The following is an 18620-nucleotide window of genomic DNA, read 5'->3' as shown; positions in this document are numbered from 1 at the left end:
GTAGAGACAGGAAGATTAGCAGTCAGATTGTGATTTAGTTGGCCTCAGCTGTGCCAGAGGGCTCAGAAAGTTAACAGCAGGGCAGGCAGAAGTGGTGAGTTTGGCCTGTGGAAAGGGTGACCAAGCAAGATGCCCTTCAGGGGATGTTCAGTGAGTTGTCAGTGGATGACTGCTCTAAGAAGGGGTGTTAGGTGACAACTGTCTTCACTGAAGGTAAAGTGCCCAGTCTGACAGATGCTGAACACTAGGAGAGTTACAGCTTAGCTCTTGCTCCTTGTTTTTGTTCTGTTCTGCGCTCTAATCTCCCCATTGTGGTGCTTCCTGAGCATGATTTTCCCTTGCATCCTCCAAAATTGCCACACTGGAAGGAACTGACCTTACTGCATCTGCATGAAGAGAGTCCACCGAGTTTTCTCCAGTACTCCCCAGCCCTCAACAGCTGTATATGAACAGCTAGAGCAAAATCTTTAAAGTAAACATCCTGAAGTACAGTAGTATTGCTTATAAAGTGGGGATAAAAATATGCTTTTGCATATTGCATGGGAAACCTGGTAGCATGGGTCTTGCACCGGGAATGGAAGCTGCATAGAAATCTCTTCTGTTCAGTCAGTAGTTTGGGATTAAGGCAGCAAGAACATCTTTCCTAAATCCATTCTGAAGTGCTTGACTTTGTGTTTAGGGAGACACTAAGTTGGTGATGAAGTCTTGTCCATGTTAGTTCAGTTCCATTTCTAAGGGAAAGCTGCTTCTGTAGCAGAAGGGAAGTACACATGGAGGAGCCTGAGGGGGAGGAATAGGTTTATCCCAAGTGTGTTATGCAGTATTGCACCTTTAAAAGCAAGAAGATTTGAGTTCCATTTGCTTTACAAGGCTGAGGCTAGACAGTAGGTTTGTTTTGTGATAAATTCTAAGAATTATAGAAAGAAAATGTTCATAGCAGAATTTTTGCTTATCTGTGCTTCATTTTTCCCTTTATTTTACTGTTTGATTCTTTCTCTTATTGAATATAGCCTGGAGCAGTACCATTGAGGGAAATACAGACAAAAGTATAGAGGTTGTGGGGTTTTATTGTATTTTTGTCCCCTAGTACTCCAATAAGCACTGTCAATAATATCTGCTGGGAAGGGTGGTTCTCTTTACTGCAAACCTGGAAAGTTCTCAGTCTATTTCATTGTCTTTCTGTTCTGACTTACCAGGATGTCTCAGCATCCTTAATTGACAAGGAGACTTACTGGTTTTGAGGTTTTTTTCTATAAACTGAGGTTTTCAGAACAAAAGCTGCAGCATAAGGGTTAGCAATGCTGGAAGACTGATAGAATTGATCTGTAGATGGAAAGAAGTGATGTTAAAATATATGATATGCCAAAAGTAGGTCTCTTAAAAGTCCCATGCAGCATTTTACCTCTGGGCTAGCAGCAAAATTCCCTGTGATGATACAATTTTCTCTTTCAGTAATAGTTCCACACTGAGAGGGGAAGATGAGTAAATCCTTGCTCCTTGTTAAAAGTTGTCTTCACCTAAAATTTTGTCTGTAGGCCTCCAGCCACACTGCTTACTGTATGAATGGCAAATCCCAGCACCTCACTTTATGCCCAGACATAAGACAAGAGGTTCCCTGGTGGGAAGCAGCTACTCCAGCAGCTGTTGTCACCTGTGCACCTGTTTGTGTTTGAGCTGCTTCCTTTGCAGGCACTGGAGAGAGACTGGTGGTTTTGGGACCCTTTGGACCTGGCCTGGCCTGGCCAGCCTGGGTGGGTTTGGGGATGCAAAGAGAGATCAGTTCAGGTGGAGAGAGGGCTGTACTGTGTGAGACAAATCACCCATTGCTCAGCCCTCCTTGTGTTAGAGGAGAGAACTGGCTGTGCACCTCCCTGGCTGCTTCTGGGTTTAGTTCAGGTTGCTAAAGATACCTGAAAGTGCAGCTTCTCTGCTGTAGAAAGAGACCCAAGGAAATGAAGAAACCAGGGAAGGAGAGACCTGTGTCTCCAAAAGGCTCTCTGATACTTTGGTGTCTGGAAAAGGCATTTTTTTGCTACAGGGTATCCTAAATGAGTGTGGGCAGGGATGTTCCTGCAGAAGAGGATCTGTGCAGTGAGGAGAGACAGGAGCTCTGCTGCTTTCAGTCTCTGTTAGGAACAAGAGAAATGTGGTTTTGTGTATGGCTGAGAACTCTCTGCTTCACTCCCTTTGAGTTTTACTTTTGAGTTTGGGTGTGAGCCTCAAAGTTCAGCAAAACCAGGTCATGTAACACAAGATTTCCCCTCCACCTTGTCCCTAAGTAGGCAGTGACTCAGGAATGGCTGGCATTATGAAGACAGTTGTTAAAGCTGACCAGGTGTCTGTCAGGTCAGCAAGAGAAAGGAACCTGAAAGAGTTTACCCTGTATTTGCTATGCTGTTACAGCCTTCTGGTGCAAGTGTTTGCATCTATAGAAAGGATGCAAGGAAGCATCAGGGGATCTTGGGTGCTATTCTGATAAACTCTGAAAATGTCATAAGTTATTAATAACAAGCAGATTTGGTTGGTTTTTTACATGGTAGGCTATTTAGTAGAAGTGGAAGAGATTTTCCTGTTCCAAAATTATTTGCATGGTTGAAATATAGCTTGCATCCCTAAGAAGGAGGAAAAGGTGCTATTCTAATTCTATCCTGTAGCTAAGTCATCTTCCAAGGAAAAGAGATAAGGTCAGGGTTGTTCTCTCCCTGCACCTCTTCAGAGAGCTTTAAGACAAGACCTCCCCACTTCTCCAGCACACAGAAAACCTCCGACTGCAGGAGTATCTTCTAAATCTCTCCTCCTGGGAGCTCTTCCATTTCATACAAAGTACTTCAACATTAAAATTTAACCAGTGAGTAAAATTAAGGCTAAGATTCATTCAGGGACTCAAATGTAGGTGTCTCATATCAAAGAGTGCCTATTAGTGCCTTTACTATTGTGATATTAGATAAAAGGGAGGAAGGGGACAGACTTGAGGAGGATGATGCAGGCATCTGTGCCTGAGAATGCAGCTTTTCATTTCCTCTAGCTTTGATGTGCTTTTCTAACGGAAAGCAAGTTAAATCAAGCTTCTACATTCTCCAAAATAGGTAATTCATTTAGGTAAGAACGAGCTAAGTGTTTTGCTAGGTGTCATTTTGGCATATGTTGGCTTGACCAGCACTAGCTCTTAGTAGATGACCAGTACAATTGTACTTATTTATTGTCCCAGCACTGAGAGTTGCTGGGAGGAAGCCTGACTGCAGCCTACAGTGCTCACTGCGCTGAAATCACTTTTTTTAAGGCAGCACAGAAACCATCTGATCTGATTTATTCAGTGGCTTTTGGAGCTGTGAGAAAGTACCTGACTCTCCCCTGGCTAGGGTAGGGGTTGCTGAAACTGAAATCCTTTGCACCTGCAGCCTGTCTTCGTGTGAGCTGCCTGCTGCTGTCAGTGCAGAGAGCAGGGTGAGGGTTCCCCAAAGGGGAGTCGTGCAGGGATGCAGCGGGAGCGGGGCTCAGGATGGGAACATCAACACACAACGTGACCACGGTTATGTAACAACCATGGCTTATTAAACAGCCTCACCAGAGGCATGAAAGGCAGGAGCCTGACGAGATTTCGGTATGCTACGCTGGATTCTTTCCTGTCCATTGAGCCAGCAATAATTGGGGCTTATTTATTTACTTTTGGAGGGTGGTCACATAAAACCACAAAGTCCTGTGACACAAGGAGGATCTCCTCTACGCAGCGAGTGTGTCTGCTCACACACAGTCAGCTCACTTGTGTTCCAGCAGCAATGCCTGTGACAAATTTTTAAACTTGCATGATTACAATTGAATTTGGTTTTGACCACATAGTTTGTGTTTGATTGGTAGAGTGATGAGGAGACAGGTGGTAAAGCTGCACACCTCTGCCATGTGAAGTTCAAGCTGGTTTTGCTTTTGTTCATGTTTTCCTTTTACCCTTCAGCAGGAAGGTATAAAATGTGGTAGAGGCAATAGGGAAGAGCCAGCCAGGGCATGGCTGGCTCATGATACACAGGGGCTGAGAAAGGTCCCTGTTGGAGACAAAAATTCTAATCTGCCAGAGTGTGTGGCACATGTTTTAGGAGGGAGACAACATGCAGGATTTTGAAACAGAGGTGGTCTGAAGTACCCATAAATGCTTCAGAGGTCAGTTTTGGAAATGTTTTGTGTCTGTCCCTTTCTGAATTTTTCTCCCCAAATCCCAAAGAGTTGCACTCACATGCAGCCCTGATTCAGCACTCAGTTGCTCTGGGTTTGCACCACTGTAATACCAGTGATTTTAGCAGCTTTTCATTGGCATAAAACTGGCACTGCATGATAATGACTCAAGCATACAAAAAGCAAGGTGGTTGGCTTCAGAAGCAGAATAGAAACAATGGGCACATTCTTTGCAACAGTGCAAGCAAATACTCTTCTGAACAAGTGGCATATTCTAAATACATCAACTGTCTAAATACTTCCATTTGGTAGGTAACTTTCAGAGAATTGATGTTCCATAATCTGTTTCTACTGCACCAAGTATGCATTTCATTTTACCTGCTCATCTGATCTCAATTGTATTTGCCTGTGTATTATATGTGAATATTTTACAGCTATGCTTGAAAGGAATCACTGAAAGCAGTCTTAACTGCCAAGCACTTCTACATTTACTCAGCGCTTATTGGGGAGCAAGCAAATTGGGTCTTGTGCTACTCAGTATATGTGGTAATAATTATTATTTTTATTTTGCAGAACCCCAGCTGAAAGGAATTGTGACAAGGTTATTCAGCCAGCAGGAATACTTCCTGCAGATGCACCCAGATGGTACAATTGATGGGACCAAGGACGAAAACAGTGACTACAGTAAGAAAAATTAGCCTGTTTTGCAACCCAATTACAATCAAATGCATCACCTAGTGGGTCTCACTTGTGCAACTTCATTTTTGAAAAGATCAAATTAGGAGGAAGACAGCTGTTTTCTGCATATTTTTTTCTCTCTATCTGTCCCCTTTAAATCTTGCCAGTATCATTTCATATGTTTCCTCTCCGATCTTCTTCCCTCCTGCCCCGATTCTGTAACTGCCATCTGGGTGGGGTGGAGAATAAAACCCATGATTTGAATTGCTGCCAGAAGAGAAAGGAGATTATATTTATACACATGCCACGTGGGTAAAGGATACGGGGAATTCTCTCTCCAAGGAGAAGAGGAGAAAATCGTTTTCACTATTTTAGCCTCAAAAATTCAGCAAGCATCAGGAATTTCTAGGCTGGAGAAAAGCAGCTGTTCACTGAAGTCTCGTGCTTTGAGGCTGGTGTAAGGGCTGAGGGTATCAAATGACCTTGTCAAAGAAGGTCCTCTTCCAAAACCCTGTTCAAAAGGATTGGGTTTGTGCTGAACAACAAAGGGCGGCAGAGCCACACAGTTTAAATGCCATGGCCATGTGCAGGAGCCATTCTGGTTTAAATGCATGCAAAGCAGGAGTCAGTTTTCCTTTTGAAGAGGAAGTTTTGTCAATGCCAAAGCTCTTCAAAAGGTTTAAAAGGGTGTAGAATATTTTCTGCAGCATCTCTGCATTTCATAGGCATCAGAGTGCTGTCCCTGAGTGGGCAGTTAAGCTCAGATCCTTGCTGCCAGAAATTGCATCAACAGGGTAGGATTCAAGTCATGCTTTTTATTATCTGTGTTGGTTTGGAGCTCCCTGTGCCACTGCTAAAGGGGTATTTAACCTGACCAGCTTGGAATTTGGCTTCCCAGTCATTATTAGATGTGAACAAATGTTAATCTGTGTGGTAGGGGTGATGGAAGCAAACTTCATGTACTTTGTGAAAGGAGGAGCCTGCTTGATTTGCAGGCAGGTTTTGGTCTAATTCAAAGAAGCTCCTGGCTGGATTGATGGTGGCAGAATAGAACAGAATAGGAAGGCAAGGCCTGGGCTGCAGGTGAGGGGTATCTGTAGGAGTGCAGTATTGACACTGTCCTGTGAAGGTGCACTTGGACAGGGGTGCAGGGTGGCTGCAGCCCCACATCCCTGGTGTGTACCCCATCCCCAGGAAGCTGCAGGGTGCTGTAGCAGGAGCATGCTGTGTTCTGGGGCTACCCTACTGCAGGCAGCTCAGGGCTGGGGGTCCATACAGGAGAGAGGAGCTGTGGGAAGATTGTGACTGAAATTGCAGGTGGCTGGCAAAGCCCCTGTGGAATGACCCAAGAGGCTGCATCCACCAGAAACATGGCCTGTGTCAAATGCAAATGTCAGGTTTTGGTCCTTTTTCATACACTCATATTGAACAAATTAAATACTGCAGATTGCAGTAAGACCATTTCTGATTTATGTGTGGAGCAGGAGAATCTGTGGCCTTAGACACACACACACGTCTATGCTCAGGGACTCCTTCAAAAGAGTCTGGCCTTGAGATAATCTCAGACCAACACATGGGGTGATTTCAGTGGGCTGTATTAGCTTTTCCTTAAAGGAAGAAGACCTGGAGTGTTCTTAAACTGCAGAAAATCCCACTGGAGGCCTATTTGTCAAAAATATGGGAAGATATGCTAGAGATGACAGAGATTCATTGCCCTCATCTATCACGGAGGACTGAACAACAAAGTAATGGGCTTAAATAGGAGCAGGGATGAATTAAGGTAAACAGCAGAGAAATGTAAGAGCAGTTCTGCAATATTTCAGAGTGACAGGGGAGATGAGGGAAGCTGCTGCACTCTCAGTGGTTGCAGGGGAACCTCCTGAGTTCCCGTGGCTGAGGTTGGGCCCCCATTGCCCAAAGAGCTGTGATCTATTTATCCCCCCAGAAATGTCAGAGAGGAATTTAGCCAGGTGCTGAGTACTCGAGAGCTGCTTCCACCCAGTGTTCTTAACTGGAAATAGATGGGCTGAGTACAGTTCTAGAGTGTAAATTTATCTGGTGAGATGGCAGCCCTGCCTCAGCAGCTTGGTGGGACGGGAGGCATCTCCCTGAAGTGTGCCAAGCCACCGGCTCCAAGTCAGGAACTGTGCTGGAAAGTTTAGGCAAGTTTTGAGAGAAGATCGAAGCCAAAGAATTCCCCATCTTCTGATCTCAGGGGATCTCAAAAGAGGGAAAGAATATCCAACCTGATAATATTTGGCTTCTGAAAATGAAATTAGGACTGTGCTTTATTCAATTTTACATAGCTTTTTGCCACATGGTCTCATCAATAAATCCTCAGTGTGAATGAACATCTTAGAATATATAAAGCTTCCAGTTACAGCTTCTAAATGAAATCACATTTTGCACTTTGGAAGTGCCAAAATAAAGCTGATTTCCTTTTTTCTTTTCTCTTCCTCCAAAAAAATCTCAAATTTTGACCAGAAGAATGTCAAAAGTTACTTGTCTAAGTGAACAGCTTACAGATTTGCTTCACTGCAGTTTTCTGTTTTGAAGTGCTTCTGCAGAAGATTCCTGACCAGCCAGTCAGAAGTTTGTGCAAGAGCAGAACTCATCCAAGACTAGATAAACAATGTTTTCCCATCCCTGAAGAGCAGTTGGTTAACTTGCATCCACGGCAGGGAAGAGCACTCTACAGGGCCACAGGAGGATCCTTCCCACCCTAGATGACCATCTATTCTCCACACAGACGTCATCTTAGCACAGTTAAACAGCTGGTGAACACAGTGTTCCATACATTGCTCTGTGTTCTGTATCCCCACACTGATTATTCAAATTAGCATTGTGAAGGGATGCATAATTTTCATGGAATACATTAGGTTGGTTTACTCTGACAAAATAAATGTTTAAAATGAGATACACCATGTCCCTCAGATACATCTGATGGAATTAAAAGTTCTAATAAAAGCCCTGTTATTTATGCTAGAGGAACTGCTAATATTTAAGCAATTTTAAAATTAATTATCTGTTGCCCATTTAATGTATGTTCTTGAAGCTGATGGCATTTATTTTCCACCTCCTCTCACTTAAAGAAAAAAAAAAACCAGAAGCCAAATTCTAATGGCATTTGAATGGGCAGCCAGCCAGCTTCCCAGGAGCCAGCACTTGGGACATCTGTTCCTTCTGCCATGCTGTTAGAGACGTGCCATCTCAGTGTAAGCAAGGGGGCACATTCCCTGGCTACTGCCATTGGCCTGTGTGAGGAGTTCTCTTCCGACTGGAGTGCATTTTCATGGTGTGTGGCCCCTGTTTGTGCTCCTCCTGTGATGTTTGAGCCCCATTTTGGGGCAGTACCTTTTCCTTCCAGCTCCAGTGATCTCAAGTGGCCTTTCAGGGCTCACTGCTGCTGTCAGTGCTTGCATTGTTACTGATCTCCCTGGGCTGAGCAGGAAAATGCCCCTTCATAGAGCAAGTGGATTTCCCTGTCTGCCCACACAATCCTGCTGAGCATCTGAAATGTTTTGGCAAATGGATAGTAGAGAAAGGACAGGTGAACTGGACTGACCAGGTGGGAACAGCCCAGCATATCTAGGATATTTTTTGGGGCTTTCCATCCAGAAATACAAAAAGGTTAAAGAGGCTTTTATTCCAGCATCCCACTTGGGTTATCTTCAGCTGTACAGAGCCTTGTTGAGTTCTTTCAAACAGTTCTAGCAATGAGCTACTCCATAACCTCTCATAACCTCTCAGATTCCAGTGCTGCACTGTCTTCCTTGTAGAGGATCTTCTTCATATCCAGTCCTCATTTCTATTTGAGGCTTTTGTCTAGTGCCTCCTGTCCTTTCATAGTGTTCCTCTGAGAAGAATCCTTGCCTTCTTTGAGTTAAGAAAATGCAGTTCGCTCTGTTTCTTCTTTCATTATGTGTTGCACCAGAGCCTCTTGATCATCTCAGTATCCTTCCTCACTCCCCTCAGAACCTTAATCCTCACCACCTCATGCACTGAGGCTGCTCTGGCCCATTGCATCTTCCATCAGTTCTTTGTTATTCACTGCAGAACAAATGTCTTGCTCAAGAACAAATCACCTGTTATAAATTACTTTAGCTCCTCTGACTTGCTGCTGTTTAAAGCTGAGCATAGGGACCACACCTTGTGTATGGCAGGTCTTGCCTCACTCTTCCACTTCTGTAGACAACTTAGACCCATAGGGGAATAATGCATTCAGAATTTAGCTTATAAATTACCATAATATAATAGTGACAATATACTCATGCATTTAGGACTGGAGTGTGCTAGAAGTACTAGGGTCACATGTAAATACCACTGGTTGAAGATGGTAAGATATAAGGAAAAAAAAAGGGGAACGAATATTCAACATTTTCAAGTTTTTTCCCTTTAGCCCATGAAGTAAAAGAGCATGTTCCTTCCATGAAGCTACAGATGGCATAGAATATGTGCCATTTGCAGAAGAGAAACAGTTTTAAAAGCATTTTTTAAATTTTCTGTTTCTCACATCAACACACCCAGTGTGCAGTTCTATTCTACCATAGCTAGTCCTTTTTCCCATTTTCAAATCTGTTGTTTCAAATCAATTTTTTTTTGAGACAAAAAATGAGGCATCTTGCTTTTGAGGTTGATTGAGGGGTTTCCCTCCATTTTTGCATTCTTACTTTTAAGCTTATATGCTTTTAAATCTGTTCAAAATATGAAATATTATTTGGAAGCATGATAGTAAAAGGCATCAACTTCTGCAAAGTGTTTCTAGATTTGAGTGCAGACATTGCTCTGGGAATTTACCCAAACTACTGGGGTTTTTTTAATAGAGGAAGATAATTGCTTCCTGAAACTTCTTTTGGCTGCCAGTTACCTCTGTCAGTGTTGTGTCCTTATGCTTGCCTGCCCACTTGCTCCCCTGCCTTAGAGGAGGAGATGCTCTGCCACGGGTGCAGCAGGGTCCCAGGGGTTTTGGGAACTGGCCATGGTCCTCCTGCTGTAGCACAGCACAATAGGATTGTTCCTTTGCTCCCTTTGCATGGAGAGGTTTGGAAACACGTGGGTGCTTCCAAGTGGAACTTCTCAACCACTAATTCTGGGTGTTATCACCTTGCTGCCTAATGAATGCTTTGAATGGTCTGTCACAAGTTTCCTATGCAAGACAAATTGGCTGTAGGAAATGAATGATGATGCCCATTTTGTTTCATTATTAGCAGTAATATGCTCCATTTTTCAGTAGGAGGAAGAAATAGGGAAGGGGAATTGCTTGTAGACTTGTTAATTGCACAAGGTTTTAGACCTTCATGGTAGGGAGAAAGGGATAGGCAACACTTTTAATGCTGAGTAGTTACTCTGGGATGTGTTTGCCTTGTCTAGGGACAGTACCAAAGTAGCACTGTCCTTGACTCCAGTTATTCACACACCAATACCCAGTCTGGACTGCATTTTCCATATTCATCTATTGACATTCTCCCCCAAAAACACACATACAGACACTGGATTTGGTAAGACTTCAGCACATGATTTGATGTTTTATGGAATATGGTGCATAAAAGCACAACAAGAGACTGAGTTGAGGGATTTTTCACTAGACTTGAGGTGTCTCCATTTTAGGCAGGTCATTGAAGGGAGTCATCCAGTCTTCCTTGGGAATTAAGTGAGGAAAAAATTATATTCATGTGTACTGGAATTTATTGATCCTCTTTTGGAGACAACCAGCACAGCCAAGACACCTGGTAGATGTCCTGAGCAAAGGGGCATTGCATATTCTTGTTTCAGGACTGTTGTGTAGGAAGAGACCTTGAGTGAAGTATTTCCACTGTGTTTGTGCTTATATTTCTGCCTGACCCTGTGCCCATCTTTCCCTATCTTCAGCTTCCTGGGATGAGTTCTAATTAGCTCTTTGTAAGCTGAAGCACAAGGGATCCTGCAACATCTAAATACTCTTGTCCTATAAAGCTCAGTAGAAACAAAGCCATGCTAATGCTTCAGTGCTCAGTCTATCAGTGCTGATAATAGTCTCCTCTTTGAGCCCATGCTGTTAGAATTGCCGCAAAAGCCTGACAGCACATTAATGTATATACTCATGGGGAGAGTCTTTCAATGAGATACAGGGTCTGTTGGGTGGGAATTGAGCAATAAAGTAATTAACTGAGAGGAAGTGGTTGCAACGCTTTAATCAATAAGACTGCAGTAGAACTGAATAATGGAAGATCTTGTCCTCTTCTGTCCTCTCCAGTGCTAGTCCTGAATGGGGAGCAGGAGCAGTGCTGATGTCCCAGAGTGAAGCACTATCTCTTCTTTGGTTTCTTCATTCCCTTGACAGCCCAGGAACACATGGGCAAACACACAGTCAAGTTAATTTGCATTCTTCTGGCCATAGTTGCTGTCTGTGTACTCTTTTAGCATATGGCAAATGCAGGAAAGTGTGATTAGGCTTAAATGTGTTTCAGGGGGAGCTAAACTGAGTTGTGGTGTTGCATTTGCCACAGGCAAAGTCTGTCTATGTGCAGTTGCCCTGACTCAGCTGGCCCTCAGAAAGCCATCACAATGCTCTTGCTTGGGAGCACGGATGAGCCCTTGGCATTGCAAAGGCAGTGATCAGACAGACTGATGGGCGTGTTAAGGCATTTGGGAGGCAGCCAAACTCAGTACTTTTAAAAATTTCCTTTCACCATCAGCTCCATGGCTGCAGTCCTTCCCTGTAGCTGGAAGCAGGATGCTTGATCCTAGTGCAGTCACTTTTGTGAAGAGGCAGGAGTGGGGTGGGCTGGCCCTGGGTCAAAATCAGCAGTGGCCATGTAGGGTGACATGTCCATAACATTTGTTTTTCTTTTCCTTCCACAGCCCTTTTCAATCTAATTCCTGTGGGTCTTCGCGTGGTGGCAATCCAAGGGGTGAAGGCAGGTCTGTACGTTGCCATGAACGCTGAGGGATATCTCTACAGCTCAGTGAGTACTTTGCACTGTTGGGCTCCTGGAGTTTTGTAGGTGGGAGGAAGCAGACTGCACCGGGACTTCAGCTTTTGCTGAAAACAGTCACGTATCAGCAAACCTTTAAAAGCAGCAGCGGGGGGAGCTGCTGCAAGGCCATGCAATATTCACCTAATAGTGTCTCCATGGAGATTCATGGCAGTATTTCCTGACCTGTGAAGATACATTTTCAGTTCCTTTAAGTATGTACTTAATGTAGGTCACGTTGTTGAGGCGTTTGTATAGAGTTGGCTGGTCATATTCGGATTTCTCATTTGTGAAATGGCATGGACTCACTGGGATTGCTTCTGAATTGCACCCAGATAACTGATCATAGGTGGTACCCCAATGGGTCATACTCTGCTTTGACTACAGTGTAAATCCACAGCAATACCCTGACTCTCTTAAAAGGGTTCTGGACTGTTCTGTTGGCAGAAATTCCCTGTATTTGTGTGGTCTTTTTAATGCACATAAAAGATAAGTGCGGCAATTTTTGCCGACTAATTCCCTTATAACTTTCTTAGATGGCATGAAAGGGCATGAGGTTATTCACAAGATTCTCATTTAAAGCAAGTAATTGATTTTCACAGTGAATAATTGATTCGGTGATTTATTAAATATGGCAACCCTTTGCCAGAATTTTTATGCTTCAAATAACTTTGTTCTAGTTCTACATAGTAAAAAGGGATAGTTAATAATACACTTCTCATTTCTGTAGTTATGATAGCTTTACAGTGCATAGCCAGATTCTAATCTCATCTTCCTTTGTGTAAATTTACAGTGCAGTGATTCTGCTCTTGTCTGGGCACTTTTGCTTCAGAAGTGTTGAGCATGACGATGGGACCACTGAAAGGACAGAAGTTTGGGTTGCTCTATGCAATTTTTCCTAACTTTTATCTTCCATCTTTGGTCAGTTTTATACTGGTCACATGATTGACATTTCCCCTTTTCCCTTGGGCTGTGACAAGGCTCTGTCTCTCCAGCAGCTCAGGGTAGGAAGCAGAGGAGGTGTTAGTATGCCTGGCGAGGTAGCTCTCAAAACTGGCTGCTTGTCAAGAAGAGACAGAGAGATCAGTCTGGATCTCTGTGCACGCCAGACGCTTCCTGTTCTTTCATAGCCCAGTAAACATAATTGACTGCTTCTAAATAAATTAAATTGGTTTACTAACAATGAAAACTTCCTCTCTCTGTAAAGCTATCAGAGTCCTAAAGGTAATGCCGAGCACAGTGTGGTACTGCATTATTGCGTGTGTGTCCCTCTGGGCACATTGTCAGGGGCTCAGGACTGATGCTTTTCCCTGTTTTTGCTGTGCAGAACACAGTTCTGGCCCAGTGCTGAGACTCTTTGTACCATCAATATCCTGTAAATGAGGATTGCAGGAAATCAGAGTGTGCCACAGAGCCACAGCACCACAGCCAGCCAACAGGGTCCTCTTGGGCCAATGAGTGGTCATTGTTTTTTGAATAAGTAGTGCAGGGGAGGGAAAGGTGTGGGTCTTGGGAAAAGGAAATAGAGAGTTGAAAAAATGATGTTTGACAGCTGAGAGACTAGAGAAGATGCAGAGAAAAATCTTCTCTCTCTAGTAATAGTCAGACATGATATAAAGGGTGGGAGGGACACACCAAGAGGTGGTAGACAGCAGGAGGACCATGCTGTCCAGGAAACACATCTGTTAGTCATTTCAAGTATCCTAAAAGGCACCAGATCACACATGTATTCAAATGAGGGAGATTTAATGGGCCTGCTTATTTCCAACAAGTGTGCCTGTCTTGAGCAGGAAGGTTAATCAGGGAAGGCTGATGGGGAAGGATGCACTGTGATGGCCGGTGGTTAATGAAGTGAACCTCATTACATGCCACAGCTTGATGGCATTGAGCTCTGTCTGAGCTAATAAGAGTGAAACTGTTCATTTTATCAATGTGATCCAAGGTTTCTGTTTGCAGTAAATGTGTGATGCTCTACTCCAGGGTGATGGACCTTTTTGGATAATTTCCTTGTGATGACTGGTGGCTCTGTCTTTGTCTTACAGCAGTAAATCAATTAATTCACTGTGCTAGGGAGCAAACCCCAAAGCAAGAAAATAGAAAATTTGGGGATAAAGTGTGTTAGGAGCAGGGAGTATGGGTCAAGCTCATTGTAAAGGACAGGGGATGAGATCAGGATGCCATGAAAGAAGATACATCTTAGAAGAGCTCAACCTGTTTAGGCAGTCTCTTTTGGATGCTGCAGGTTTCCTTGTGGGCTGAGGGTCCCCAGGCCATGCTGCCTGGACCTCATTGCTGACCACACCAAGGGGACACTTTGTCCCTGGTCTTTGCTTAGCAGACCCTAAACTACAGCTTTGTTCTCTGTGTGTGTGTACCTGTTTTTTTTCACTAGCCTTTTTTGGGGGATTTCTGAAAAAAATGGGTCAACATTCCCCACAGATACTGTTCACTCACATGAGCCAATTGAGAAATGATTGCTTGGCTGCCTTCCATGCTGCGTGGAAGCTCTGTAAGGACTTCTTAGATCACCCTCAAGCCCAGGACTAGTTTCAAATAAAGTTGTCCAGGGTAATGGTTTTTTTCTGTTTGTTTGTTTTTTGTTTGAGTTGGGGTCTTTTCCCTCCTCTTGAATCCAGATTGATGCTGCAACTGAACACATAATCACTGTGGGTTTGTTTTGGTTTTGTTTTGTGGGGTTTTTAGTGATGTTTAATCTCTGTGTGACAGCTGAGGTCTTGGCTGGCATCCTCTGCCCCGGATCCAACCAGAGGCTGTTATCAGCCTGGTCTTAAGGATGGCTTCTGCCAGCTCCTTCTGAGTTTAGGCCAATGGGCTCTTTAATGAATGGGCTTAGAATAACCAGCTCCTGGAAAAAGTCTTTCTTGTGTTGATTAGCACAAAAGTAGGGCTGAGCAGAGTCCTCTAAAGCCAAATGTGGTGAGACAGCATTTCCTAGAAACTTGCAAGACCTTCTGATGGCTTGGCCACATTGCTACCTTCAGCAATGAGTTTCCTCATCCCTGCCTCATCTGTTCAGGCAGGGATAGTGTCAGGCTGGGTTGAAGCCAACCATATATTCCTAGCCAACTTTAGAGGCCTAAATTTATTGGATGCTAAACCTTCTTTGTTTGGGAAGCAGCTGTTTGGGACTTGTGCATTGCTTACTCACACTAGATACCTGATTTAGTTTCCCCCAGACGAGGTTGTTGCTATCTCTGAGGTCGACATGGGAATTAGGTGATAAGCAGACAAGAAAATCATGCTTTAGTTGGAGGTATCCTGATTTGCAGAAAGTAGGATGCAAGCCAGTGTCTGCATAGCAAGCTTGGGGAGTCATTGGTGTGTTCAGTTTGGATTTCCTGGAATGTACAGCAGCTGTGAATTCCCTGAGGGTGCACAAAGGTTTCAATCAGCATCTGTTCTGGGGAGGGGCTTGACTCTCCTGAAGAACCACTGTTAGCATTTGAAGCCAAAGTAAAATTGCACAGAATGAATGAAGGGCAGTGGGTATAATTTACAGTGCCTCAGCACTTGGGAAGAATCTGAGACCAGGGGCTGAATGTTGTACAGGATTCAGAAACATGGCATAAAGAGGTCTGTCCTGCTCCTGTGAGTTTACAGAATAATCGTAACAGGAGAAGACTCAGAACATGCTCCCCTGTCTGTCTGGAGTTAATAGTTTCACCACAAAATTAATTTCCACTCCTGTGTAACTTTGTGAAGTTTCCCCCCTTGGTTCCCAGCTTTCCCTCTGTTATTCCCTATACAGGGGCATGGGAGAGGGAGTGCTTGTGAAGTATTTTGCCTGGGAGGCAAACCTGGTTTTCCTGGAGCAGATCTTCACCATGGGGCTGTAGAGTCTCCACAGGTCCACCCAATCATTCAAGTACACTGGAAGTACATCTCTCAATAAGATGATATCTATAATTCAGTGGCATTGCAGCTGGGATTGGTTTTGCCCCAAGTGCAGAACACTTCTCTTCTAAAATGTATTGCTCTCACATATTCCTTTTTGTTTAACTTGGAGTTTTAATTATTTTGGAAATGGCAAATTGTGATACATAATTTATTGGGAAGACGTAGAAAACCCTAGCAGAGATAGAGAATACAGAGGAAAAAAAATGGGTCACTTACAGGAGCTCACTGTGGTTTTTCAGTATAAACCTATGAGTTTGAAATGCTGAAATTAGAGCCTGAATCACTTCAAAGATTCCTGCTAATAAGGGAATGATTATGCACAATAAAAAAAAAAACTCTAAGCAGCATTGAGAAAACCCCAGTCATGCTAAAAGCTCAGTGTGTCTTTGCATTTTCTTTTCCTCTCCTTTTTTTCTGCTTTATCATTTTGCATAATAAACATGTCTTGAATAATAATGAACAAGCATCTGGGGAAGTATGTATATTAACTGTATTTTTAATCTGCTTGCAATGCTATAACTATTTTGCTACAACTCCTCTAGGGTTGCTGCACTCCTGTTTACATCACTCCAAGGTCAGGGGCTGGAATCAATAATGCTGCATTCTCTCCCCCAATAGACTTGGGGTGTTAAATCTACTCCTGTCAATCCCATTTCTTTTGTTCCTGTTTGATCTCCAGTGGTGCTAGTTGATTTGGTCAGCAGTACAGAGAGGGCAGGCAGGTATCCTGGACGTTTTTACAAACCTTGTAAGAAAGCACACTTGTTGGGGGCATTCCCTAGTTTACAGGCCTCATTAGGAAGCCAGGTCAGTGGAGGGGGAGAGAAATGTCTCAAAGGCAAGGCACAGCATGAGACCAATGTAACATGCCTTTAATTTATCTCCAGAGTACCCACTCTTCTTCACTGGCTGTTTAAAGGGACTCACTGAATGAAGGCATTAACTGGGAGATAAAAAGCTCCTCCTGTTCCCTGAATTTTTCATAAATATGGGAACAAAATGAATATTCAAAGAAGCAGCAGTCCTGAGAAGAGCGAGCCCCTGGGAACAGATTCCTGCCCTGCATCAAATTTTCCTAAACTACAGCTCCTGGCAGGCACCCTGGCCATGCCATCCTTGTAGCATGGAAACTTGTAAACACAGCTCTCATTAATAAAGTGGGCCCTTTTCCCCTGGTGAGATGTTGCCATCTGTGTTGTTCAGCTTGTCAGGTGGAAGACAGCAGCATGGTGCATTTCTGGGGCTCTTTGGGGGCAGGTTTCTCATCTGACATCCTGCTGAGGGACTGTCTTCCCTGAACTTCCCAGCACAACATTGTGGTACAGCTCCCAAAGGGAGAAATGGGGCTTTGCACCTTGAATTCACATCTGGAATGAGTTAGATCAGACTTTGCTGTTCAAGCAAGAGACCCTCAGAGGAAAAAATAAGTAACTGCAGGGCCTAATCCTGCTTTCCTAGCTGCTGTTGCCTTGTCTTATACGATAGCAATACAAATTATTACTTCAGTAAAAATATTCTTCTCTTAGGCTTAGTTGCACAGGATATTTAGGAAAATGCAATGGTCTACCTAACACCAGCTGAGGAGCAGGGATAGGCCATTCCCCTTGTGAGCAGTGGTCTGTCAGTGTTGGAATGAATTATGATCTTTTTGTTGAAATTTCATTTTGGAAGAAGACTAGGGGGAAATGCTCCAGAGGTGCTGACTCATATAATTTTGATACTTCCCCAAAGAAACATTACAGATTCCCATTTTGAAAGAACTTTAGAGTGGTTTATATTGCCTTATCATTCCTAATAAAATCAGAACACAGTGTTTAGATTTTGGTGGAGCATTTTGATCCCACATGATTCCCTTGAAATGTAGAGGGAGGGTAAAACACCGTCAGGGAGGGGTTTCTGTAAATTGAAGGGAAGGCAAGAGTAGAAACCAGAGAGATGAACCACTGGAGGCTGGCATCTCTTGCACAGTGTTTGTTTTGCTGATTTCCTTGAGGCCAGACAGGCAAAGCCTTTGGAGCAGGTGCAGAGCAGCAGTAGAGCTTAGGTGCAGAGAGCAATAGAGCTTACCTGTTTTTGTCCTGTGTGCTGTGTGTGATCAATTAATCACTGTAGGGGAAATGATGAGGTTAAAGCAGAACAGTCAATGGCAATGCAATGGCAATGCAATGTCTGAGTTGGATTTTGGAAGGAAACTCTAACACATGTCTAGACTGAGGATAGGACAGTATGCAGTGAAGCCCCTGTTTAGCAGAAATTATGTGCAGGTGGAGCACTTATCCCAGCAGGCAAAAACCAAAAAACCACTTTCAAAGTGTCCTTCTGGAGATGTATTTACAGCAGAAGTCCCTTTTGTTGCCATTCTTTTGCTTGCTGGGGGATGCAGGACTGGCTGGTAACTGAGTTCCTTCCTCCACTCCCTGGCTAATATTTGGCTTTTCCTAAAACTCTCTGACCTGCTTTGCTTGTTTTTAATGCCATTTATCCAGTGTCTATTTTGACAATAAATTATTATCAAATAATTTGTCTATTATCTGTTTTCCAGAAGTGAAACCTAGACAAAACTCCAGGATATCCTGGGTTACAGTAAGACTATCATTAACATTTTATTTTGTAGTGGAGGGAGGACAAATATTGTCCTTCCTGAGTCCAGGACACTGATATGAAAAGAAGCAAAGAAAGTTTTGAGTGAGGATGTGTTTGACTGAGGTCAGGTGTGTGTTAATGAAATGATTTGGATCTCCTTTCTAATAATACCAAAGTCAAATACAGAATGGATGAAACTAGGAAATGGTGTGCCTTTTCCAAACAGTGACTAACAGTTCTGGAGGTGAAAGTGGGAGAGAGGCTAAAAAACCCAAGGAAAAAAGTTTACTGACTGTGTGCATGTAATTATAACAGTGAGCCAAG

At 43.5% G+C, this 18620-nt stretch overlaps 1 protein-coding gene across 4 annotated transcripts in view; it reads left to right on the top strand.

The window, feature by feature from the left end:
- Nucleotides 1-18620, top strand: part of FGF12 (fibroblast growth factor 12) — a 218670-nt gene that overhangs the window by 137097 nt on the left and 62953 nt on the right. For all 4 annotated transcript variants that reach the window (XM_059479617.1, XM_059479616.1, XM_059479615.1 and 1 more), the window contains 2 exons: nucleotides 4738-4848; nucleotides 11683-11786. In XM_059479617.1, coding sequence (XP_059335600.1) covers nucleotides 4738-4848; nucleotides 11683-11786 — 215 coding nt within the window. The remainder of the gene's footprint in view (nucleotides 1-4737; nucleotides 4849-11682; nucleotides 11787-18620) is intronic.

Source organism: Ammospiza nelsoni, chromosome 10, assembly GCF_027579445.1.
Source record: "Ammospiza nelsoni isolate bAmmNel1 chromosome 10, bAmmNel1.pri, whole genome shotgun sequence".
In the NCBI taxonomy this organism is placed as follows: domain Eukaryota; kingdom Metazoa; phylum Chordata; class Aves; order Passeriformes; family Passerellidae; genus Ammospiza; species Ammospiza nelsoni.
The sequence above is the reverse complement of the archived record's forward strand: the minus strand, read 5'-3'. Positions and strand labels throughout refer to the sequence as shown.